General features: G+C 32.2%; 1 protein-coding gene across 3 annotated transcripts; it reads left to right on the forward strand.

The window, feature by feature from the left end:
* Positions 1-186: 186 nt before the first annotated feature.
* Positions 187-27,516, forward strand: LOC139496386 (uncharacterized). 3 transcript variants are annotated; one of them, XM_071284979.1, is made up of 10 exons: positions 187-297; positions 8,774-8,840; positions 10,089-10,173; positions 10,653-15,734; positions 18,737-18,859; positions 19,957-21,651; positions 22,479-22,644; positions 23,808-23,937; positions 25,392-25,604; positions 26,100-27,516. In XM_071284979.1, the coding sequence occupies exons 4-10, from the start codon at positions 10,658-10,660 to the stop codon at positions 26,238-26,240; spliced, it is 7,545 nt and encodes a 2,514-aa protein (XP_071141080.1). In that variant the 5' UTR covers positions 187-297; positions 8,774-8,840; positions 10,089-10,173; positions 10,653-10,657; the 3' UTR covers positions 26,241-27,516. The 3 variants fall into 3 exon arrangements, with proteins under 3 accessions (XP_071141080.1, XP_071141072.1, XP_071141064.1); XM_071284971.1 differs by lacking the exon at positions 10,089-10,173 and having other exon boundaries at positions 8,774-8,844; XM_071284963.1 differs by lacking the exon at positions 10,089-10,173.
* The last annotated feature ends 362 nt before the right edge of the window (positions 27,517-27,878 follow it).

Consider the following 27,878-nt stretch of genomic DNA (forward strand, 5'->3'; position numbering starts at 1 on the left):
TAACAAGAAATTCAGAGAATTTCAATGAATTTGGTCCGGCATACAGAACCATCTCTTCCCTGAAGTCAAAATTTAATGTGTAGTCAAACAATTGTGCAATTTTATAAACAAAAATTAGGAAAACGAAAGTGTTCCCATTCATTTTATAGAGCGCACCGCCAACTTTATAAACTCTTTTCAATAGAAGGTAAATCAACTCAACACGTGCATCAAACGCATGCGCAGTGTTGTTGCTGATGCTGTTCTCTGTTTTCAAACACACTGAAAATGAAGATATTTTCAGAAACAATTGTTTAGGTAAAGACAAGAGAAAATTCAATTTTTTATTCATTTCTCTTCAACATCAAAAGACATGCTTGATGATGAAAATGTTTGTCCAATGATGTCAATGATGACATTCCCCCAAAATTTGCCATTACAACTTTCATAAAATGTTGCATCACAATGTAGGTATGGCAAACCAATGGGAGATAACTCCAAATTACCCTAAATAATTGTACCCAGATGTGTGTAAAAATAAAATCTTTGGGTGACCTCCAATTACGGTCTTTTATTCACTTGTTAAGTCTCAGAAGGTTCTGATTGCTTTTGATAGATATTATATGAATATTCATGATTCTGTATATTATGATTTTAGGGAATACGATGAAAAATTTGAGGTACAAACAAGGGTTTGAAAGTTACATTTGTTTCAAAAAAATACAAGGGAACTTTATACAGCCATTAAATATACTTTTTTATTAAGTTTAATATATTAATTAAATAATTAGGTCCAATAAATAAATCTAGATAGCTGTGTTCATATCAAAATTATTTTTTATAAATAACCCTCCTTTATGTGTATACAGAGTTATTTCCCTTGCATGGACAACTTTTGGTTTAGTTTTGATTGGAAATCAGCGGTGATAGTTTTTCGCATTATACAGCCAGTTTATTGCCATTTAAAGATAGTTTAACCACTTGCCATTGCACACGAGGTAGTAAGGATACTGAATAATGTGGTTTAACAACAATCAATATACATGACTGTATGTATTAATTTTTCAACATGTTCAACTAAAAACATACATAGGAATCCATGCAGTAGCGGCAGTTCACTTCGAATGCTATTCACATTCAATGCATTTTGAACTTCAGAAGTTCAGTCCTGAATAAAATTGGTTTACAGATTTCACTGTATAAATATTGTAACTGATATACAGATATGAACATGATGAATTTACTTTACTTTTATACACACAGGTATTTACAGTACTTAATCTGACATAATTTTTTTCTTTGAAATTTCTCAAATAAAAATAATGTTTTTATTTTAGTCATGTAGAATAATTGTTAGAAGGTTGTTGTTTATTTTTATTTATAAGCATTCACTATACATGCCATATAAGATTAAGATATATTAATTAAATAGAATGTTAATGAAAAGGGAACATTCTAAAACTATCATGACTATACAAAGACAGATGACATATATTTCAAAACTTTTCTTGTCTCTCATGGTACAACTGATTTTTATAGTTCATTCTTATGACATAATGTTGTACTGTCACAGGTCAGGGGGAGGATTGGGCGTCTGCTAACATGTCTATTGACATCAGACTCGGACTTCTCTTGAATTGAATTTTAAATGTATGTATTGTTATGTGTTTACTTTTCTACATTGGCTAGAGGTATAGGGGGAGGGTTGAGATCTCATAAACATGTTTAACCCCGCCGCATTTTTGCGTCTGTCCCAAGTCAGGAGCCTCTGGTCTTTGTTAGTCTTGTATTATTTTAATTTTAGTTTCTTGTGTACAATTTGGATATTAGTATGGCGTTCATTATCACTGAACTAATGTATATTTGTTTAGGGGCCAGCTGAAGGACGCCTCCGGGTGCGGGATTTTCTCGTTGCATTGAAGACCTGTTGGTGACCTTCTGCTGTTGTTTTTTCAGTGGTCGGGTTGTTGTCTCTTTGATACATTCCACATTTCCATTCTCAATTTTATTAACACCGCCACATTCTGTATGTATGTGCCTGTTCAAAGTCAGGAGCCTGTAATTCAGTAGTTGTTGTTTGTTTATGTGTTAAATATTTGTTTTTCATTTTTTTTTTTTACATAAGTTAGGCTGTTAGTTTTCTCATTTGAATTGTTTTACATTTGTCATTTCGTGCCATTAATATCTGACTATGCGGTATGGGCTTTGCTCACTGTTGAAGGCTGTACGGTGACCTATAGTTGTTAATTTCTGTGTCATTTGGTCACCTGTGGAGATTCATGTCTCAGATGGCAATCATACCACATCTTTTTTATAGTCACACACACACTAACATACATTTGTATATAAAGAGTAATATTCATATTTATATTTTGTTTCTTTACATTCAAATGTTTATAAAGTTTTACTTTACATTTTCAATATACCAACTGATGCTCTGAAAAAAGGAATATGTAAAGGTATCGTTATGTTATGTGACTTTGGACATTACAATTTCATGAGAGTGGTTGACATTTTCATGCTTTATGCTTCTATTTTGACCAAAAACCTGAATTTGGAGGATTGAAATTGACTAACAATGTGTAAAAGAAGCAATATAAACAAAACTATAACCTAAATGATTAAAAAAATATATTTTATTATTTTTTAAAGAGAGGAAACAGTTTTTCCAGAATAGTAAAAAATTATCGTTTTGAAAAGCTGCAATTTCTTCGTTGTTATTATGTGTATCGATAAAAGTGAAACTGTTTTAAAAATGTCTTCATAATGCCTTTCAAATGAGGTAAAGTTTTCTTAGATCAGTTGATTTAAAAAAAATCACTTTCCGTACCTACACAATGAAAAACACAAATGTTTCAAGTGCATTTGTTGCGATTCTGAACTTGTAAAGTTGTGGCAAATATATAGAATCGTATTCAAAACAGTGTGGCTGTGGCCATTGATTGACGACCTAAATTATCCCATTGACTGGGACAGATTATCGTCGTGTCATATGTTTTCGTATGTCATATGTTTTCGTATCAACCACATTTCGTCGGTTTCGACTGCATACGCGTACATTGTGGCATGTTTTTCTGTTTCTATATTTAGAACAACAACACTACTACAACTTGATATATTTAAAACATATTCAACGTCGCTTTTTAAAGACGTTAGAACAAATTAAATAAAACTGACCTATTTAGCCATTTTTATTTAATGTCAAAAATACGCATCACTAGAATAGTTGTGGAAAAAAATTCTGAAGGGTTAAAATAAAGTCCAGATATGTTTTTTGCAAGTCAGACACCGGATCTTCAAGACGTATGACTGTCATGGTTTTTTTTGGCCGTTTTAATTACAAACCATCGAGTTAAAATTAGCAGGGTTCTTATATAAAATGGTTGTTCAAAATCTAACTATTCAATATTTCATTGACAATTTTTTTTATACATCCTTGATACATGAAGATGAAAACAGTCTTAACTTTTTATATTTAATCATAAATTTTGAAAACTGCATTTTATTTTAGAAAAAATAATGTATTTTGTACAAACCAGGTGCCAATCTGAAATTAATCAAAATCTAAAAATTTCATCACACGAAACACCAACCTTACACTTTTTACTAGTAATTTTTTGTACTGAAAAGTATTTAATAACTTTTTTTAAGATTCAAGCGATCACCCGAACCACGACTTTAGAAAAAATGTATTTCCGGATTTTGTAGTCATTTCCTGTCCGTGTACTGATCCAATTTTTATTTCATACGAAAACATATGACACCGTTTTTTTGACATACAAAAATCGCAAAGTAATCGGAAACAGTAAAAAATCGTAGAAATCATTGACAAAAAAACTAGATACCTAAAATCAATCTACAGGACATGCTTTTTAAATTTGAGTAAACACCTAAATAAAAACTCAACAGTAAAAACCGTAAGCAGTGAAAATTGTTATTAGTACGAAAACACATTACACGATGATATGTGAACGTTTGTCTGTAACGACCACTGCTCACTACTTACTTATTATAGAATTTAAACTGTGGGGTCACCAAAGGTTCTTAACGCCTTTAATAATAAAATGAATCGAAAAACTAATCAGGAATAACCTTTATGTTTTGATTTATATTATTGATATAAATCAAAACATCGTTTTATTCCTGATTAATTTTTCGAATTACTTTATTTAGGTGTTGAGAACCTTTAGTGACCCCACAGTTTAAGTGTCTTTAACAAGTACATAGTGAACAGTGGTCGTTACAGACAAACGTTCACATAATCTGCCCCAGTCAATGGGATAATTTAGGTCGTCAATCAATGGCCACAGCCACACTGTTTTGAATATGATTCTATTAAAAAGAAAAAGTGCCCTTCTATACGACCAAACATTTTTTTGCGTTGTATAAAGGTATGAAGTTGTCAGCATCGGCCGAAAACACATTTGGTTTTTGGACAATATAACTTCAGTTTAACCCTTTCCCCGATACTAATAAATAAGCTTTATTTAGAGTCGGCATGGTATATAAAACATAGACAAACATAAGCTCTAATGAGCTTTTAACCGACATGAGACATTATATAACAGTACAACATTTATAACAACACAATACATAATATAGTACACATGCAATAAATATCACAGCACAAAAATGAAGCACTAAAAGCAGAATATAAGCATAAGCTAGGTGTTAAGGCTAAAAGCATATAAGTGTAAACTAGGCATAAAAGCTGGTAAAAATGCATAGCATAAAAATTGAAAAAATGGGATATGATCTAGATGGTAAATAGATTTGCATAATATATTAACTAAAAGTCTGCACAAACTGTGCACTTACAGTCATTTCCATTCCATGACTTTAAAATATTTTTGAACTGACTAAAATTAGCAATTTTTCTAAAATCATCAGGTAGATCATTCCATAAAACAGCAGCTGTGTATTTAAAAGAGTTCTTACCATAGGTTGTTGTTCGGACCCTAGGTATATCTACAATATTAGAATATCTAAAATTATATTTACAGTCTTTCAATACAACTAAATCATGTAAGCATGGTGGTGACAATTTATATAAAATTTTAAAACACTCAATAGCCATGTTCCGCATACGTCTTATTTTCAGTGATGGAACCTTTGCTCGTAAAAGTAGTTCATCATATGAACTAACATAGTCTTCATATATAAATCGTAAAGCCCTTTCCTGAATTTTTTCCAATTTGGTGGTGTTATTTTTGTTGCAAAAATGCCATGCCAAAGGACAAAAATTAAAATTAGATAAAATAAATGTGTGGAAAATTGTCAGTTTATTCAATTTAGTAAGGTAGCAGCCAATGCGCTTCAAAACATTCAGTTGTTGGGATGCTTTACGACAAATATTTTTAATGTGGTGATTAAAATTAAGTTGATAGTCAATATCAATACCCAAAAGTTTGACAATCTCATCACAGGATATTTTTGCTGACTGTATATTAAATACAGGTTTTTTTGCAAATGTTTTATTTCCAACTGCAATGGCTTGGAATTTGTCAGGATTTGCCTGCATACAATTAAATCTGAACCAGTCAATTAAAACAGCACTTTCTCTTTCGAGTGTACATAATAAATTATCAAAATCATTGTCAGCATAAGACAGAGTATTGTCATCTGCATAATTATACAAGGTACCATGTTCAATAAAATAAAATATGTCGTTAATAAAAATATTAAATAATAGGGGCCCCAGGATTGAGCCTTGGGGTACCCCTTTCTGGATGTCAGCCCAACTGCTGAGTACTCCCTGAAGTTTGATTTGTTGCCTACGATCTGTAAGATAATTTTGAAGTATGGCGATAGCTGCCCTGACAGATGCTATTCTGTGACGATGACTTCCCTGGATAATGTGACACAAGTGAGAGATCTTCAACTCAAAATTATGTCAATATCAAGTTGTCTAGTGATTTATTTTATTATTTTATTCACTTACACAGTTTTGTTCATGTCAGCATGTTAAGATAAATTTTTGTCATTAAAATTCAAATTTCCATATTTTTGGCATTAAGACGTCAGAAAATCCTGAAATTCAACTATTTGAGCCAAAAATCGTAATTTTCTGAACCAAATCGGCAAAAGTTTGAAAATTTAACAAGGTTGTACCAATTCCTTCAATGAACCATGTCCATTCCAAGTGTTTTGAATATAAAATGGGATTTTATGTCTAAAAAGTATACTTGTCTGCCTTCAATTCTGCCTAATTCTTTAAATTTGTTCCCCCTCATTTCAAATTTGAGTTAAATCGGTGAATTTCATCAGATTATGAAACGGTTTTCAACAAACGGAAGCGCCATGTTTACACTTTCATCCATGTTTTCAACAAAGAAAGATAACTTGTGTTTGCAATGTATTTTAGCTGGAAATATAACGGGTATTCCGATCCCATAAAACGGGACTCACAGTCAGCTGTTTGAAGTCCTGGTAAACCAGGAATTGTCTGCAAATTGGTTAAGTGAATGAATCTCTATGAAATTTTTCTAGAAGCTTCAATACCTCAAAAGGAAGGTATGGATTCATTTTGGGGTAATGGTACTAACAGTTCAGAAATAAGGGGCAAAAAAAAAGCATTTTTGTAGTTTCCGGACAATAACTTGTGTGTACATTGTACATGTATGGATCTCTTTGAAATTGTACCATGAAGTGCCATATCACAACAGGAATGAAGGGATTGAGTTTGGGGTAATTCCTAGACATTCAGGAATAAGGGGGCAAAAAGAAGCAATTTCTAGTTTCCAGACAATAACTTGTGTTTAAGTGTATACATGGATCTCTCAGAATTGTACTTGAAGGTACCATATATACTGCTAAGGGATTGAGTATTGGGTTAATTACCGCAAGGGGCATTTAAAATACTGATATTACTGGAGATACATTTTTGTACACACCAAACAGAATTTGTAAATTATACAAGCAATTGCAATAGCACAGTATTGCTCAATAGCAAGAAGTCTTTAATTGAACAGTCTTGTGCAATAGGTAGAAATTTTCATTTGCACAGTATTGCGCAATAGCAAGAATTCTTTAATTGCACAGTATTGCGCATCAGAAAGAAATATCCAATTGCACAGTATTGCTTAATAGCACAATACTGTGCATTAGCAAGAAATCTTCAATTGCACAGTATTGGGCAATAGCTGTTGAGAATAGTTCGAAGTTATAACATTACGTTTCCCGTATTTACGTTCACATGTTTGTGACGTTTCTTTCACCTTGTATGGGCTTCGCCATTGTAAATATTATACGCAAAGTAAACACAACGCAAAGTACATATACAACTTATTTAGTTTATTCCACACAAAAGCAAAGAAATATCCAATTGCATAGGCATGGATTTTTCTAGCATTCCACTGGGTCCATTTATTTGAATCCATTCCTAATGGCAAATACCCTACATTTTTCCCAATTTTGGGAGTTAAATTCCCAAAAGATCTCAAAATTTATTTTAATCTTTATTATTCATGAAAGCTATCTATGTTCATTTTGTTTAACTGCTAGCTTTATGCCGAAAATCGCCAACAAGTTATGTGTAAATCCTATAAAAATCATATCTGACTGACAAAAGCAACATTGATCACAATTGAAATCAGACAGTATCAAGCTTAAATATTGTGTTCAAACTTACATGTACTAACTGTTAACGGTTTGACCTCTGCCTTCGTATCAGGCTGTGCTTGGCTAAGCATTTTATTTTGGTTGGGTACCAATTATGGATATTGTGGGTGGCTTTATCTACTTATTTTAAAGTTTTCAATGAAATATAACAACTGTTGTCCAAATCAAGACATGAAAAGATCTCCATATACATGTAGGTTTGACTTAATGGATACAGGCATATAGTCTAGAGAATAGATTGAGCAAATTCACTATGATCTGCTATGTATACCTGTACATACAGCTTCAGACAAGAATTTACCCTTTAATCTAAAAACTAAACTGTACGACTTTTAACCTTCTTATTCACAAGAAACAATAGTTTTGATTGATGAAAGTTCAATTAATGTCATCAGTTCTGATAACACATACATGTGCAACAATTAAAATGTTTATTTTGCAATTTCTTTCAAATAAGACAATTTGTAAGCACGGATCAACCAGCTTATTTCCAAAAGCAATTATTTTATTGAAAATTTAATGAATGTTCTCAGTATATAAGACACACAAGCAGGTGAATATGAACACTGTATTTTGTTAGGTCCCACAAATCATTATAAAACAACATATGATTAATTTCAAGAATCTTCAATTTTGATGGTTTCAAATTCTTCACTTGATTTTTTTCAGAAAACTAAAAGCCACTAGTTTAAGAACCCATGAACATGTAACTTTTGCTCGACCATGAAAATTTATATCCATGAATAAAAGTACTTTCATAGTATATGGTGAAGCAGTACATGTTGGTGGCTGGGTTCATTTGACCTTGACCTCATTATTATGGTTCATTGGTCAATGTCCAATTTCATGATAAGGTCTGTCTGTTTCTTAGATACTATAAGCATTATGCTTACTATTTTTGGTGTGAAGGATGATTGTATTAAGGTGTATATGTTCGTTTGGAAAGGTTTATTGACTTTGACTTTATTTACATGGATCATTCATTCTTAATCTTAAGTTTATTTCATACTTTGAAGTTTCATAAAAAAGGATTTTCTACACAAATTCAATCATGCTAAGTAAAGCATGCAAGACATTTCAGCACTCTTGTTCTGAAATAAAAAATTAAATTTTATAGTTGTATTATATAACATGTATAAGTACTAAACTGTTGATTCTTTCAAAATTCTTTCAGAAACAAAGTGTGTAATAGTTCATAAAGCTTGAAAATTTGTAAAGAAAGAAGGAGGAACTTAACATTAGTAAGTATGTAACTCTGTAGTTAACCTGTCGATTTAAACTTTTGCTACTTCAAGTTCAATTGTCCCATTGGCTACTGTTCTCTGCAGAGTTTATTCACTGGTTCATTTAAATTTGTTCTGAATGAATTTGATCACTCATCGATTTATTTACCTGACAAAAAAAAATATCTTTCAAGTAGATGAAAATACATGTATTAACTAACATAACTAACAAAACTGCATACGATGTCAGATGTATTTATTCAATATAAATAATATAATTTCAGTTCATTATAAACACTGATTTCACATTAAAAGATGATTTCTAACTAAATTTTAACCATTGTGCCTATGACTTATTTGAACACTCACGAATTGTTCTCAAATCGTTTACAAGCATTTCAACTTATCAAATTACAGCAAAAAATTACAATAAAAATACTGCAAACAATCACACACAATTTAAAATCATTTCATTAGACGTTTTCAACCAGTTACAAAAAGTGTTTTGCTACGAATTCTTGTGGTGAAAATTGTACCAGGGTGAAGTTTACACATCCAATTACCGTACTACTGCCACAGTCTGTCATTCAACCACTCTGAAACTGCACAACAGAATTTTATGAACCTTTGTAGTTAAAAATTGCAGACACATGTACATTATGAAGATGTGCAGATCAACAACAAAAAAAATATCAGTTGACTTTTGTTGGAGATATGAGTCTTTGAACTTTGGAACCTGTAAAGACTAAAATATTAAAAGGTGCTTACAAATTAAAGGTTCTTTAATTATAAAAAAGTTAAAAAGAAGAACATGTTGTTTAGTTATTGCCCTTTGGCAGATTAAATAAGTGCAAGGTGGTGGACATTGGGACACTTTGCTGTTCTTTAATTATCATAAATCTGGTGTCAGATCAAAAGACACAAAAAAACACATCACAGTCTTCTACTTATGTAAAACTAAGATGTTTTCATGGAATCTAATCCGGAGATAAGTTATTAAATACTATATAGGTATACATTACATTCCATAAGAGATTGGTATAAATTAGCTCTAATATGGCTTAAATACATGTACATGTACAGCATAAATAAACCTTTCAGATTTGCATTTGTTAAAAAGGGTTTTCCATCTATCCAGCAAGAATAACAACCTCATTTTGTAGACCGATGTTAAAATTTGTAGAGTATCAATTGCAAATTCTCTTAAATATTTAAAAAAAAGAATGATTAAAACCGTCGTAATTTCTAATTACTTGTACTATGTAGATCCCATGATCTAACTTTGTTGGAGAAAGCCGAATTTGAATAAATCGTCGTCAAAGGAAAAAAATTAAAGAAGTAAAAAGATTTGGTAAGTATCCATTGTAAATTTTAATATACTGTATGTCAGGTACTCATATTTTTTGTTTGACTTTGGATCATTTGAGCATTAAGTGGGAGAGTTCAAATTTTACTGTTTTTATTGTTAGCAAATTACTGTTTTGAACAATGCAATCTTAAAAATAGAAAGGAAAATGATTGTGCAGGTGAAATTTTGCAGTAAAATGCATGCCTAACATGAAAAAAGTAAAACACTGAAAACATTCCTGATATACAGTAATTATGGTCTTTTAAGGGATCTATAAGTACAAGTAAAAAGAAATTAATTTCTGTCCATCAGTTTTGCATGTTATTTTGCAATGTTTGCATGAAATTAAAGGCTAACTCATGATTATTTATGTATTCAATACTAAGATATTCTGTTTAATATGTATTTAACATGTTTTAATTGTAAAATATATTTTATTCAAGCAAATTTCTTTTTTTAACACTCAGCTTTATCTTTTTCAGTTAGAATGGCTTCTTTAGGGCGAAAGAGAACAGTAGGGGGTGGATGTGCAAGAATATTCCAGCGATCAATTAAAGAAATGGGCTCTGTGGAAAAACAGTTACACATTTGTCACAGTAAATCTGATTACACACTTAATCCTGAACACCATGAAACCCTACAGTCGAATGAAATGTCCAGTGAAAAATTAAGATTGACTTCTCCAAGTAAAGATTCAATGAATTTGAAACAGTCTGTCTCACAAATATCTGTTTCACAAATAGAATCAATGACTGAAACACAGCATGCTTCTTGTAAAGAAATGACTCAAGGAAGTCTTCATACTTTAGATACAGATCTTACATGTGAAAAGAAACTTAACCTAAATAAAGACATGATAACAGAAAAACAGCATAATCTCAAGACACAAGATAAACAACATTGTCTCATTACTGAAGTGATTCATGAGAAAGACCATCATATTAGAGAGAAAACACCAGATAAACATCATTGTCCTAGTAGAGAAATAACACCAGATAAACAGCATTGTCCTAGTAGAGAATCAACACCAGATAAACAGCATTGTCCTAGTAGAGAATCAACACCAGATAAACAACATTTTTCTAGTAGAGAAATAAAACCAGATAAACTTTGTCCTAGTAGAGAATTAACACCAAACAAACAACATTTTCCTAGTAGAGAAGTAATGGAAGCTAAACATTGTCCTAGTAGAGAATTAACACCAGATAGACATCATTGTCCTAGAAGAGAAATAACACCAGATAAACATTGTCCTAGTAGAGAATTAACACCAGATAAACAATGTCCCAGTAGAGAAATAACACCAGATAAACATTGTCCTAGTAGAGAAATAACTTCAGATAAACATCATTGTCCTAGTAGAGAAATAACACCAGATAAACAACACAATCCTAGTAGAGGACTAACCCCAGATAAACAGCATTGCTCTAGTAGAGAAATAACACCAGATGAAAAGCATTGTCCCAGTGGAGAACTAACACCAGATAAACATCAACATCCTAGTAGAGAAATAACACCAGAAAAACAAGTTCAACAAACTTCATGTAAAGAAGTTAAACCAGAACTTTTAACATCTGAAAACAATAATATGCAGTCCATAAAAATTGAATTGCCAGAAGAAGCCAAAGTAGCCCATGGAAGAACATTTCAGACAACACCAATTAAGAATAGTGACTATCAATTCAAACCATATAATAATCTACCAAAAGCAGTAACGCCACCACGATTTTTAAAGTTTAAAGAAATGCAAGAACACTTTAATAAAAAAAAGATGTCTTCTGATGAAAATAATAATAACATGCCTTTGACCGATTTCAGCCATAGAAAATCTCCAGAAGTAGACAATCAGAAATCTTCTGATCCACCAAATTCTCAATTAAATAGAACATCCAGTCATAACTTTTCTCACCAGTATAAAAACCGATACCAACAAAATAATTCTCATAGAGAAACAAATCATAATGAGTTTCAGTCCAATCATAACAGACCAAAGGACTATAGACAAAGAGGAGAGCATGATCGTATTCATAGAGGAGCTTATGGTAATACTCAACATGCTCAAAGAGGAACTTATGGTAATGCTCAAAGAGGAACTTATGCTAATGCTCAAAGAGGAACTTATGCTAATGCTCAAAGAGGAACTTCTGGTAATACTCATAGAGGAGCTCATGCTAATACTCAAAGTGGAACTTCTGGTAATACTCATAGAGGAGCTTATGCTAATACTCAAAGAGGAACTTTTGGAAAGACTTTCATTGGATCTAACAAGGAACTGCATTATCCAAATAATAGCATACAATCCCGGAATACAGAATATGGTGTCATTCCACTGGTCCATGGTAACAAGGAATCTGGTCAATCAGAAGATTGGTCAACAGAATTGTTAAATCTTTCTGATTGGAACTCGGACAATATGATGGAGGAACATATTATTAATTCAGAAGTTCGGTCTAGTGAAAAGGACACTTGGGAAGTAGAAGATGCTAATTATAAAGTACAGGCAGAGATAAGGTCTAGGGAAAGGAACAATTGGGAAGTAGAAGATGTTAATTCTAAAGTAAAGGCAGATGATAGGTCTTCAGAAAATGAAAAATGGGAAGAAGAACTTGTTAATGCTAAAGTACAAGCAGCTGATATTGAAATTCCACAGCCAGAAATTAAACGGACATATTCTGGCCCAACTCGTGAGAACTGGCATATAGAAACAATAGAAAAAAAGGAAGTTTTATATCATGAAAATCAAAATGAAAACTTTGAAAAGAAAGTAACAGAAAAGTGGATTCCAGATACATGTAATTATCCAGAGAAAGATCCATCTTCTCATGGCAATAATGGTCAAGATCTCACAAAAGCTGTGGAATCCATATCAACGTTGGAAGTTACTGTTAAGAATAGAGATTCTATAGAGCAAGATGGGGTGGAAAATAGAATCAGGAATGATTCAGAGATCTGTAGTATTGAAGGGTTAAATAATATGTGCACAGACACTGGTGATCTCTTTGTCATTGACAAATCTGACTGTAAATTTAGGAGGGAACATATTGAGAGCAAAGTTGATATGAATTCATTGCAAACTGAATATGACAAAAGAAATGAAAATTTGATTCAGACAGAACTTACTGAAAATGTTGATCATAATATTATTGAAAAAGAACATGTTGAATCTGTTGAAAGTGAAAATATGGAAGATAATGTAAAACATTCTTTAGATGCAGTTACTTCTGCTAGAGATAGTGGGGTTACTGAATTTAATCTTGTTGAATCAAGCACATCGTCTCAGATCAATGATATTGAACCACATAATGAATACATAAATGAACTAACACTAATATGTACTGATCATGAACAGGAATCAAATGAAATAGGGTATTCTTTGGAAATACAAAAGTATGAGGGAAACTGGGTAGGAGAAATTTTTCAAATGACTATGGCTGAAAATGAAGAAGTTGAAAAACTTGAAATCCACCATCAAACTTTGTTTGATCTCGTAGAAACAGATCATGAACATGAGAACGTATCTGTTATTGATGAACCTTTTGAAACTGAACAGGAAAAAAGTGAAATTGATACTGACCCTTTATGTAAAACCAATGAAATAAAACAAGTTGTAAATAACATTGAAGGGTGTGGAAAAGGAAAAATATGTGAAAACTTTCGGGATGATTTAGAATTATCTGACATTAGTAGAAACAATGAAACTTCAGACTTAGGACAAAGTTACAAAACTTTTGAAATGAGTGATATTTCTGAATGTGAATCTGTTAAAATATTTCCGGAAGTTTTCAGTGACAGTAGTATTGAATCAAATAAAGAAAGTGAATTAAGCAGCCATCATGTTGGAACAGACAATAAAGATTTGAGTGCTTTGAACAAACAGGACTCACAGAAAGCTGTAAATAAACACTGTACACAAGTTCAGACTAGAGAAGAGTTTGAAAGTGACGTTTCAGCTCATGGGGACATTTATGATACTTTGATTAAACAAAAAGTGAAAGATATCAAATCTGACAACAACTGTAAAATGGGAACACAAACAAGTGATATTGATGAAGCTCTGAAATGGCTTCCTTCACACAATATAATTGATTTACCTACTCTGGAACAAAACAAGAGATCTCATAGTACGTTGAGTAGTCCATATATGCAAATTAAGGAATTGGTTCAACACTATAAACATAAAGAATGTGAAAGGAATTTATTACTTGAGGAACAAAAACAATGGCGTTGTCAGTTGGATGTAGATGATAAAACATCTAATGTTAACAGAGTTCCAATGATAGGGAGAGGAATTGTGACCGTTGCATCAGATCCTCATTCTCTGGTTAGACAGGAGGAAGATTGGGAATCAGATCTTGTTCTTGTTGATCAGTGTATAACATCTGATCAAAGTCTAACAGAGGAAGAATCTACAAGTGATGTATTTCAAGTACAAGATCACCGATCAGCCTGCATACAGAGAGAAAAGCCGTTAAATGTTGGATTGACTGAACAAACGGTCAGACCAAAACTTTCTCCTGTACCAGTCAGCCATTCATATTTGACTGTTAAAAAGTGTCAAGCGCAGCAGACTCCATTACCATATCATGTTCAGAAGCCAGACAATTATCAGACTCAACAGGTGTCCCCAAACTTACCCGAACTTGAAAGTGAAGGAGTCAAAAAGCCTAGTTATATAAAATCTTTCATTCCAAAATTTGCTAGAGGGAGAGGTTGTTTGTCACCAGATTTTCAATGTAATTTGAATAAATTTATAAATGTTGAAGACAAGAAAGTGTTACAACAGGGAAGAGGCTTTAATGTTAAGAATCAGTTTGATCTGCAATCAAATGAAAAGAGAGATAGGGTTAATCCGTCAAATATGAGAGAAAATAAATCTCCAGAGGATTGGGAAAGTAGTTTGATCAATGTTGATAGCTTAAATAAGAATCAAGAGAATCTTTATACAGACAATTTATTTGAAAAAATATCAGCAACTGAGCAACAGATTGATTTTAATCCACTGATTCAGGAAACCTGTAATGCACCACAGACTATAATCAACCAAAATTTTATTGATGAACATTTAGGGCATTTGAATGTGGAGTGTGATTCAGCCTCTTTGTCATCTATGCCTCAATGTGAATTACTTAGTCCTAAATCACAAAGTACACTTAGTGGAGTTCCAACAATGTCTGATTATGAAAACAGTGAGTCAGGGCAGATGGATGTCAATAAAAACGACATTGAAGATGAAATTGTAGATGGATGTTTTACAGAGAACACAACACAAGATGACAGTCAAGTTCAAAATGATCAGCACATCAGTACACATGATACAGGAGATTTTGTTAATTCTAATGTTGATGGTTGTAACAAAATAAAAGAAGAATCACATTCAAAACAAAATACTGATGAAAATGATGTTGATCCTCATTATATGAGTTACTTCTATCCAGATTTATCATCTTGCAACTGTCATCCTTCTGTCCAACAGTACTGGGTATGGCACACTTGTATGTGTCAGATTCCACGACTATGTGAGATTAGGACTTGCCAAGATTACTGGCTACAGTATCCTTTTGAAGGTACATATTGGAATTATAGAGTCAAACATTGCTACATTTAAAAAATTGTGATATTTTATAATTTGAGTGTGATACAATATTTCTCTAATTCTCAGTAGCTTTATCCTTTTCATGACTTGTTAACTGAAAATTGTTAAGGTTTACCCTTATTCATCCATACATCCCAAAAATGGTTTTCCATTTTCTTCACACTTTCAAAAATTATAAAACTTTATACAAGCAATGCTTATTACCATCAAACACTGATAAAGTTCAAATTAAGGTGGCATCACTTTTACTGTTGAGTTATGTCCCTTTACAAACATAAAATTTGTTGAATTTGCTGTTCCCACACTCAAATTTAAAGTTAAGTTTGCTTCAACCAAATGTTATAAACATAAACATAATCAATGCCATGGACACATTCTTATTTTATTTCTAATCAACATGTATTATGTTTGAAGCCAGTTCTTTGGTGAAAATTCTAGAGTGATGTTGTATTTTGTCGTCACAAAAAAGGCAATCTGAGTCAAATAACAATGAAATCAACATTGTGTAAAAATATGAAGATCATTTTTGTCGAGCCTGCAACTTTTGTTGCAGAAAGCTTGACATAGAGATAGTGATCCAGCGGTGTAAGATAACTTCTTAAAAACTTTATAATTTGAAGGTGAAAGACCTGGATGCTTCATACTTTGTATATAGATGCCTCATGTTACGAAGTTTCCGTCAGTCACATGTCCAATGTCCTTGACCTCATTTTCATGGTTCAGTGACTACTTGAAAAAAAAGTTAAGATTTTTTGTAATGTTAAATTCTCTCTAATTATTAGTAATAGGATAACTATATTTGGTATGTGCGTACCTTGCAAGGTCCTCATGCCCATCACACAGTTTTCACTTGACCTTAACCTTGTTTCATGGATCAGTGAAGAAGGTTAAGTTTTGGTAGTCAAGTCCACATCTTAGATACTATAAGCAATAGGTCTAGTATATTCAGTGTATGAAAGGACTGTAAGTTGTACATATCCAACTGGCAGGTGCCATCTGACCTTAACCTCATTTTCATGGTTCAGTGGTTATAGTTAAGTTTTGTGTGTTGGTCTGTTTTTCTTAATCTGTATGCAATAGGTCTACTTTGTTTGGTGTATGGAATGATTGTAAGGTATACATGTCTAGCTTGCAGGTATCATCTGACCTTGACCTCATTTTCATGGTTCAGTGGTCAAAGTTAAGTTTTTGAGTTTTGGTCTTTTTTCTGATACTTTATACAAAAGGGTCAACTATATTTAGTGTATAGAAATATTTTATGATAAGTCAGTCATGCAGGTTTTATTTGACCTTGACCTTATTTTCAAGGTTCATTGCTCAGTGTTTAGTTTTTAACCGGATTTTTGTGACAAAAATGTCGGTTATTGATTTGGGGATGTACGGCGGGCGGCCGGGCAGTCGGGCGGCCGGGCGGTCGGGCGGGCGGGCGGGCGGGCGGCAATCAAATGTTGTCCGTGCATTAACTCATGAACCGTTCAACCAAAGCTTTTAAAATTTTAATATGTTATTCCTGACAACTATACCAAGGTCAAGTTCAATAATGGCGATTTTGACTTTTACCGTTCAGGAGTTATGGTTCTTGAAAGATTGAAAAATGGAGTTGTCCGTGCATTTACGCATGAACTGTTCTACCAAAGCTTTCCAAATTTTAATATGTTGTTACTAATGAAAGAATGGAGGTCAAGTTCAATAATGACGAATTTGACTTTTACGGTTCAGGAGTTATGGTTCTTGAAAGATTGAAAAATGGAGTTTCCAGTCGTGTCCGTGCATTTATGCATGAACTGTTCTACCAAAGCTTCTGAAATTTTAATATGCTGTTACTGATGACAAAATGGAGGTCAAGTTCAATATTGACGATTTTGACTTTTACCGTTCAGGAGTTGTGGTTCTTGAAAGATTGAAAAATGGTTTTTCCCGTCGTGTCCGTGCATTTTCTCATGAACCATTCAACCAAAGCTTTTGAAATTTTAATATGTTGTTACTGATGACAAAATAGAGGTCAAGTTCAATAATGACGATTTTGACTTTTACCGTTCAGGAGTTATGGTTCTTGAAAGATCGTAAAATGGCGTTTCCATTCAGGTTGTTGCATTTACTCATGAACCATTCAATCTAAGCTTTTCAAATTTTAATATGTTGATACTGATGACAAAATGGAGGTCAAATTTGATATTGACGATTTTCACTTTCACCATTCATCAGTAATGGTTCTTGTGATATTGCCAGGACACAAATAAATGTTAATAAATCCGGTTTGCTGTCGTTGTGACAGCCTCTTGTTGTGTTTTGGTCTGTTTTTCTTAAACTATAAGCAATAGGTCAATTATATTTGTTGTATGGAAGAATTGTTAGCTGTACATGTCTGCCTGGCATGGTTCATATGACCTTGACCTCATTTTAATAATTCATTCAGGGACCTAAGACTTTGGCAATGGTAGCCCACACATATAGTCTTATTCAAGAAAAGCAGATATTTAAGTAGCCCACACCAAATTTTTGGGGCCATTGGTGAGTGGGCCCTGCTAATTTCAAACCCTGTCATTGGTCAATGTTTAGTTTTCTTGGTTAATGTTAAGTTTATGCATGTTATGTGACAGTTGTAATAAAGCTTTATATTTAGGACTATCAACATAATATCAATGATTAGTAAAGAAGGTGAGACATTTCAGCTTGTGCACTCTTATTTAACTGAAGTGTATGACATGAAATTTTATACTTGTATGTTGAATTTTTTATGGGATTAGTGCGACTACCTGTTGATACACATATTCACACTCATAAATAAATATTCTCAACAGATTAAGAATAAGCTTGAAAGACCCATTTATATCAGCAGCAGCTTTTCCCTAATTCAAATTGAAAATACACCTGACCTCTCTCTTATTGTTATCCTTCATGGTTTTTTCATTTAGATGTAACTGGAAATTCATCTTAGTATAAATTGAATTACATGTTATATAAATTTTTCAGATATGGAAGGTATTTACCATACTGTACCGATACCTGATGTAAACAACAACAAAAAATCAGCAAGCAAAGACCAGAAACGTAAAGAACACGATAATTACACACATATGCATGCCCACATGAAAGGTTTGTTTAAAAGTTGATTTAAAATTTGGAATAAACAATGATAAACATGATAAATATGTAACTTATGAAGACTTACATTTAAGTACCAGTTCATTGTTATCTGATTATCATATGATCTTTATGTGGAATACAGAGAATATACAAAATATACAAAATGATTATGCAATATTTAACATGAATTGGAACTTGAAAAGTAACACATATTTTTGTATCACCTTGCAAGACATTGGCATGCTAACTATATAATCTGGCATCTTCCATAAACTTTGAAAGGAGGGGAGGGGATATATATATACTAGTAGAAGTCTTTCTGTCCCATATAGGACTCTTTACGTTAGTATTCTTTACTGTTTTATGTAGATTCACATGTATTGCTCATCATGTTCCTGATAACTAAAAACTTATAGCTTAGGTATCAAGTTGTGAGCAATAGCTCAGAGTTCAATTTGTCCTGTATGCATTTAGATTTCGATAAACCACACTTGCTCTCCTTCTATTTCCAGTCATACAATTTAGAACATTTCAGTAAGCATTTCATGATATACTGGAAGAAACAGTTTCTGCCATTGTGCCCAGTTTACAACAACATTTATCCACTCTTGATAGCCAGGCTACCAATAAATTTTGGCTAGTAATTAGTTTCTTTAATGACGTAATATTTGATTTGAGTCTTTATTACAGTACTTACTCTTTGTGTCACTTTTATGATCAGAAAAGTGTTCCATGCATAAGGTAAAACTATCCAGTCAAAATTACTGACTAGTGAAAATATCAGACATTTTACCATAACTTAACTAAACATGATACTAAAAAGGTCTAATACTGTAAATTTCTTAAATTATTGCATACATTTATTATTGCAATTTTGTCATTTTTGACTTTTTAAAAATGCAATTTTGGTTTAATTCTTATAAAAAACTTCAATATGCAAGTTAAAATTATGACCATTATTACCCTGTCACATATTTTTGCAATAATTTCTGAATTTACAGTAAAATATCTCTTCAGAAGAGTTTGTTATTAACAATGATAAAGACAAAAGAGGAACTTTACTAGTTGATTTAACATTGAATTAATACAATAAAATATAATTGTAGAGAGCGGAGATGAGAATACCAATTTACCTCCAGGATTAGCATGTCCCCCCAGGAAAGTTATCTATCCAGTTGGAATGATACCACAAATGCCTTTCAAAGGGGTTCCACCACCACCACCCTCCAAACAGATTTGGGATCGCATGCATAGTGCACCAATGATTTCACACTGTAGAATGTCATATCGTGGTCCTCAGCCTAGACCTCAAGATGTACCTGTTCACATGGTCCAAGGTTCACAGTCCTCTAGGACTGTTATATCACCAATAGTATGTGCACAAGGATTTTATCATGGGTTAACTTCTCCCAAAAACAACCAAAATACACACTCTAAACAGAAATATAGACATAAGTCAGAAATGGAAAATGGTGAACAAAATGACAGTGGAGTTGTTGTAGAAGGCTCACCAGGATTTATTGGACCAATTTTGCCAGGAGATGTGAAATTAAAACCGTCAAGGGACAAACTTTCACCTTTATCTGCCATTAGAACATTATTGGGTAAAGATAACGACACTCCTAGAAAAAGGTTAGTTGACTATTCTTATAGTGAAACAGAGGAATCGGAAGACGATCGTTCAAGGTCATCACAGGGGGAGAAAAGATTAAAAGAGGGCAAGGAGGATGTTATACAGGTACATGATTCAAATTCTGAGGAAGAAAATTCATATAGACTAAAGACACATTTGAGAAAAAATCATGTTCATTCAAAACATTTACCAAAAAGAGAATCTTCTCAGAAAACCAAAACATGGAGTGTCAGTCATGTCAAAACAGAAGTTCAGGAAGTAGAAAATACAGACGATTCAGATGATGGATCTTCAAAGTTTCAGGATTGTTCCTCAACAATTAGTAATTATCAAATACTGCAAACTGTTCTTAATCAAAAATTTCCAAAAAACCACAGAACTAAAAAGGCAGTTGTAGATAATGATTTGTTAGATTTAACTGATGATGGGTCAGAAATTATTAGTGTGGCTTCTCAGGAAAGTTCAGAAAGGGATGTAAAACCAAAGAAGCATGACCAGAAAACAACATTCTGGCAGAGCCCAGATTCATGTAATGATTCACCCTTGACTGGGTATTCTATGATGTTTCCTCCATATACTTATCCTGGATGGGTCAGTCAAGAAATGATAGCAGCTGGCTATACACCACCTAGTCCAAACATTGGAAACAATAGTCACCATTCAAATGAATCTAGTCCAGCACAATTCTTATCAAGGCAAAATGCTGCAAGCCCAGCAGACTCTGGAATATCTCAAACACCAGAAAAATATTCTCAGTCTCATAGTCATACTGAAGAAAATGAAGATAGTACAATAAAGCGTGGAAGTTTATCTATGCGTGGAATGACTGCAAGAATGAGGTTCCTTAATAACAGCAAACTAATGGATAATGAGAAAACATTTAAAGATAGACTTGCTATGTATCCGAAAAAGGGACGAAATGAAACGGATTCTGACAGTCAAAGTCAGTCATCATGGACATTTAACTGGAAAATAAGATTTATGGAGAACTGTAGGAGACACCATGGAAACTATATAGATTCGCATTGTCATTTAGATTTCTTATTTACAAGAACAGAGTTTGGTGGAACATGGTCAAAATTTAAAGAAGTCAATAGTGACACAATGCCACCTAATTTTGAGGGATGTGTAGCTGTGTTTTGTCATCCAAGTAGTTTTAGATCTGATGGTAGGTAAACTTATATTTGATTCAAAAATATTATTTATTATACTTCCCTTAGTTTCTTGACTTATATTTGAAGTTGTTAGGTGGTAGACTTTTCTTCAACATTGATACAATTTGTACAAAAAGTAGTACGTATACACTGCAGTGTCAAAATCTTCTTGCAATAGAGTAGTTGTGATTATTTTGATTTAAGTTTATATTTCAAATTTACTATAAAATAACTATGTTCAATTTGAGCAAGAATTACTTCCCTTTTGTCAGCTTATTAGAGAGCTATGTGCATAAATCAGCCAAATTTGGCCTGTTATACTGACCAATAGTTAAGCAAATAAAAATGTCTGAACGATAATAACTTCTTTTAGCCTTGCATAATTCTTCACTATGATCAACTGCTACACTTTTGTATAAAGTTTTGATAATTATCTAAAGAAACCTTTTGTCAACATCATTTGTTGGTATAACAAAATATGGCATTGTTCTTTTGATTTGTAAGGTAAGAAAAATTAAATTTAATATCAGCCAATCCCCAAAAAATATCCAAATTACAAGAACACTATAACTTCCTGGCAGTATTTTATTGGCCAACAAAACAATGCTTTGAACTTTGTTTTCTAACCCTAATAAAACTATTATATTGTAATGTTTATATAGAAATAAGTAGGAGTTGTATTATTGCCAGTGAGACAACTCTCCACAAGTTATGTTGATATTTTCACATTTAAATATTATTTACACTAATGCTTTGAACTAATTACTTACAAAATGTCATTATGGTAGAAGTTTTCATATATCCAAGTATAACTATTTTAAACCAGTATTCTTTATAACAGGATTATGGAATGAGATTGCCAAGGAGAAGGATGTCTGGATAACATTCGGCTGTCATCCAAAGAATGCTACAGAATACACAGATAGAACAGAAATAAACCTTAAATTCTGTCTGATGAATCATAAAGTTGTGGCTCTTGGTGAAATAGGGTTGGACTATTCTGGCATGTAAGTAATAATCATATCACTCAAATAATCATAACATACGTACATCATCATAAAGAAACAATGATATTATGCAGGTTAAGAATTATAAGAGATGTCAATTGATCTAGCCAGGTAACCAACATTGATACATGAAGACCTGTTGGTGACCTTCTGCTGTTGTTTTTTTCTATGGTCAGGTTGTTGTCTCTTTGGCACATTCCCCATTTCCATTCTCAATTTTATTTTTTATGTATGTACTGAACATTTTCTTCTTGCATCATATAGTTCTTAAAATATTTTAAGCTCAACTGGTCTATAAAGTTTTGCCCCATTTATATTATTTTAGTACTACTTTCGAAAAGAAATGAAAGAGTTTCGAAATTTATTTTCAATAGCTTTTATTAACAAAGGAACAAATATTGACCTCAGCCAATGGACAAGGCTCCTGGCTCAATATTGGTTATTTTGTCAATAAGACCTTGTATAGCTTGTCTTTTACATATCTTGGCATTCATCATAACTTTGGATCTAAAATCAAAAGACCTTCTAAAATCCTGTATTGGCAGGATTGGAACTTGGCCAATTCATAAAAAAAATCAATGTTGGCAAAGTTACTCTGTATTGGCTAAATTGACACTTTTGTATTGCATGTACATGTATTACCAATGTTATTTCAACTGATCAGGCAGAGCTTATGTTTTAATTTGCATAAGGACAGTCTATTTGAAGATGTGTGTGATAAGGATGATTGCCGCTATTATCATTATTGAAAACAATTCTAATCACCTGTCAGTGTCAACAAACGCATATACAAAAGAACTGAGTGTATGATATTAGACGAATAACTTCATTGAAGAGTTTATCCCAAAACTCCTGTCTATAGATGGACTGGTCTTAAATAGGCGAACTTCTTAAACCCCGCCCAGTCAAGTGAAATAAATGTAGTAAAAGGCAGCTTTTATCATAAGTCAAAATATAGAGTAATTAATTAATAATATTGTTCATAATCGTTTCAACTTACAACATAGTTCCTGCAGTAGATAACATCAAATGCTGCTGGTTGGTTAACATACAAAATCTTGCTCAGCATTGAGCAATCAATTAGAACTTTATGCATTTATAATAACTTTTTTAATCTGAAATACTTTTTATTTAAAAATGAAACTACTACTGACATTTTGTAGCTTTGAGAAACATAAAGAGGTACAACAGATAGTGTTCAGAAAACAGATTCAGATAGCACTTGATATGAACAAACCTTTAGTTATACACTGTAGAGATGCTGAACAAGATGCACTGGCCATATTGGAAGAGGTAAAAATTCTATGTTAAATCTGTGTAGTGGCAACCGTTCATGCTGTCAACTTATAATACAAAGTTTTTTTATCTTAAAAATGGAAGTATTGTAAATTTACCTTTACTGGTTAAAACAAACCAAAAATAGGCAACAAAATATCTGGTGATGTATATGTTCTAAACAAAGAAAGAATATTTAAACCTAATGCCAGTTTATAAGAAAAGTGTTTAGGGAATTGGCCTGTTTTTGGACTTTATAGATTTGATATGTAACTCTGACAAATAGAGATTTTCAGATTCTCTAAAATAGACTAGTTTCTAAAACAATGTGGCAAATAAAAGCACAAACATTACCCAAATAAATTGTTGGCCAGTGAAAAGATGACCTCAAATAAACTTTCCTGCGTGACTATCTTTTTGGGGCAAGGGTTGTGCTCTACATTAATACTGCTCTAGGCAATAACAATAGAAAGGATATAGGGTATCCATCCATGACACAATATCAGTCCATGCACACAAAAAAACACACAAAAAGCAAAGGAACAGCGCTTTTATTGCTGTTCTTCATCTTACAGTCACACAAGAAGCAAAAAAACTTTCACCTCAATTTGTCATGATATTGTCAAATTTCACTATTTTCCTGGATTAACATGTCAATTTATGATGGCAAAGTGTAGGGTAAGAAAAATATTCTTATGATCTGCAATTTGGTTATTTTGAGAACTTGATAGTCAGGGTTATATTTAAGCCTGACTTAAAAAAGGGGCATTATATTTGTTAGATTCCTGTCTGTCCCACTTCGGGTTAAAGTTTTTTGTTGAGGTAGTTTTTGTTGAAGTTCAATCAACTTGAAACTTATGACACATGTTCTCTGTGATAGGATCTTTCTAATTTTAGTACCAGATTAGACTTTTTACCATAATTTTACGGTCTACTGAACATAGAACTGATAGTGCAAGTGGGGCATTCCTGTACTATAGACACAATCATGTTTTTATATTATCTAAATTCATATCATGTTAAAACATCATCAAATTGTTCGGCTGTTTGCATACTAAAACTACTATACTGGTTTGTTTGATTATCTGTTTTTTGTAAAGTAATTAATTTAATGACTAAAAATTGAAAAATTCCTCAGGGTTATGAGAAATGATATATAAACTATAAGTTTAATCTGGTTATAAATTCCAAATTGATTCTGACTTGTAAAAGAGTTTTTAAATATGGCAGATAATCATTTTGTTCTCATGTATTTTAGCAACGAACAAGTTTTGGCTTAAGTTAATTTACCATGAAGTTGTGATCACATCAAATTGAAAGTTAGAACACATGTACATTACTTGAACTTTTAAATGAAACATGACAAATTTAGGTTTGACCCATCTAGTACAGTGATCATGGTGATCATTTAAATTTGTAAGTTTAAGCTTGGCTGGGTGTCCAATAGATACATGTTTTTGTTTGAATTTCAGATGGTACCAAAGAATTATAAAATACACTGCCATTGCTTCACTGGGAATTATGAATCGGCTAAAAAATGGATGGATATGTTTCCTAATCTATTTATAGGACTTACACCACTAGTTACTTATAAATCAGCCACCTCCACACATGAAGTAGCCAGATTTATACCCTTGGAACGATTGTTATTGGAGACAGATGCTCCTTACTTTATTCCTAGAAAGGTATAAGAAATTTTGTGTTTATTATTGCGATTTTGTAATATAAGTCTAAAATGCGATATGTAAATTTTGTGATATTGAGAAACATCCTGTTTAATTGATATAGAAAATTTCAAAAGGCAAGTTTAAATCATTGAGATTATAACCCTGTTGCATTTTTGGTAATAATGTCTGAATACAGTACTCAAATTGATTGAATTTTCTACTTTTAACCAAATACTTGTCATTTCCATGCCCCTTTTGTGCAAATTTGTGTATCAATTAAATGCAGATTGGGCCATTTTAACTATTGGAAATCATATGAAAGATGCTCTTTCCATTGATATACAGTGACCTATAGTTGTTAATTTGTGTGTCATTTGGTCTCTTGTGGGTCTCAATGGTGATCATACCACATCTTCTTTTTTATATGAACATGACACAAACAGTATATTATATTTGTAACTGTGTATTTTTAATAAATTTATTATATATTTATAAATTGTTTATAATTTACAGTGTCCAAGAAAAGAATTTCCACATTCGCATCCAGGTATGGCTATAACAGTGGCAGAAGAAGTTTCCTATATAAAAAGATGTCCAATATCAGAAGTTCTTTACAGTTGTAGACAGAATACAAAACTGATGTATGGAATATGACAAAATAAATAGCTGATTTGGTGTAACAAGATGAATACATGTAGTAACTAGTAGAACAGTTATCTATCTAGTTTATGTGGTCAATTTTGTTGTTGTCCTGTAAATAGTAAAACAAATTAATATTTGGTCTTAAAACAAAATCACATTGAAGTATAAGTCTATGAAAACTTTTTTATTTTTTTATTTTACTTGTTGTTTTATATTATTTTTGTAAACATTTGAAATTACAATGAATTTTTCATTTTCATTAAATCACAGTGTATGTCAGTATGTTCCAGATGTTAAAAGTTTAGAATGGCTTAAGGCAAAGTATGCATAGTTAGTATTTCTAATATTGTATGAATTTTTGTATGCATTTTGAATTCATATTTGCCTTTGTTTTAATTTTGGTCAATCCATCTGGATTCATAACAAAATGAAACAGCCAATCCTATTAAGTCAGCTTTAAAAATGTTTCTAAAGTTTGGTAATTGAAATGATTGGGTGACTGCCAACAATTTTTTTGTAATAACTTATGAACCATTTAACCAATGCTTTCAAAATTTTATAAGTTGTTAAGGATGACAAATTGAGGTCAACTTTAATATAGACATTTTTCACTTTTGCTATTTATGGCCCTTGATAGATTGTTAAATAGAACTTAATAATGTTTCTGTGCATTAAATTATGAACTGTTCAACCATTTTGATATGCTGTTATTGATGACAAAATAGAGGTCAAATTTCGATATTGACTATATTAACTTTTCCATTCAGGAGTCATGGTCCTTGAAAGATTGAAAAATGGCACTTGAGAAGTCAAACAAGCTTTAAAGGGCCAAACATTAAAATACATTTATTTCGATCATACTAGTCCTCTAAAGTTCAAAAATGGTAACTTTCAATATACAGAAATTTGACAGCTCATTTCTTGTATACTTATTAAACTTATATTTTAAAACCTATCATGCGTTTAGGAATTACTGTCAGATTGGAAGCCCCTTAAGAAACAATTTCAACTCCCTGTTGTCAAAGAACCATCATCATTTTAATATCTTTGAGGAACATCAGTCAATAGTGCTAATTGATACCAAGTACCATGAGTACCTTAAATACATCTTCTAATTTTCAATCTATTATTTTATTCTCAAAATTGATACAATACTACATGTAGTGTTAAGGTACATACATATTTGGTTTTATTGTAACTTAGTGCTCATAATATTTACAAACTATTGTGTTCATACAGATATGTTCAGTGTTCAGGTAGAACACAAAATAAATTGGTTGTTATTACAGATTGTGTTTGTTGTTTATTTATACCTGAGTAAGATAAGGAGAATTTTGGGTCAAATTGGCCATCAGACAATTATGTTGAATTTTTTGTACTTTCATAAAACAATGCTGTTTTGAGTAAAAATATAACATTTTTAGGAGTAAAACAGCCTGAAAAGTAGTAAATTTAATAAATGGCAAAATGTTGACTGTTTCTCATGTACTTGCTTAGAAATATAATTTAAAGCACATCCGTGCCCTAGAATAGTAAGTCTGTTTTATGCCCCTGCTTTAAAAAGCTTTTAAAAATGGGGTATACTGTCCGTCCAGTCATCCATCTGTCAGCTACATCCATTTCTCCGTCCGTCTGTCCTTCCCATGAATA

This window comes from Mytilus edulis, chromosome 1 (genome assembly GCF_963676685.1).
Source record: "Mytilus edulis chromosome 1, xbMytEdul2.2, whole genome shotgun sequence".
NCBI lineage: Eukaryota > Metazoa > Mollusca > Bivalvia > Mytilida > Mytilidae > Mytilus > Mytilus edulis.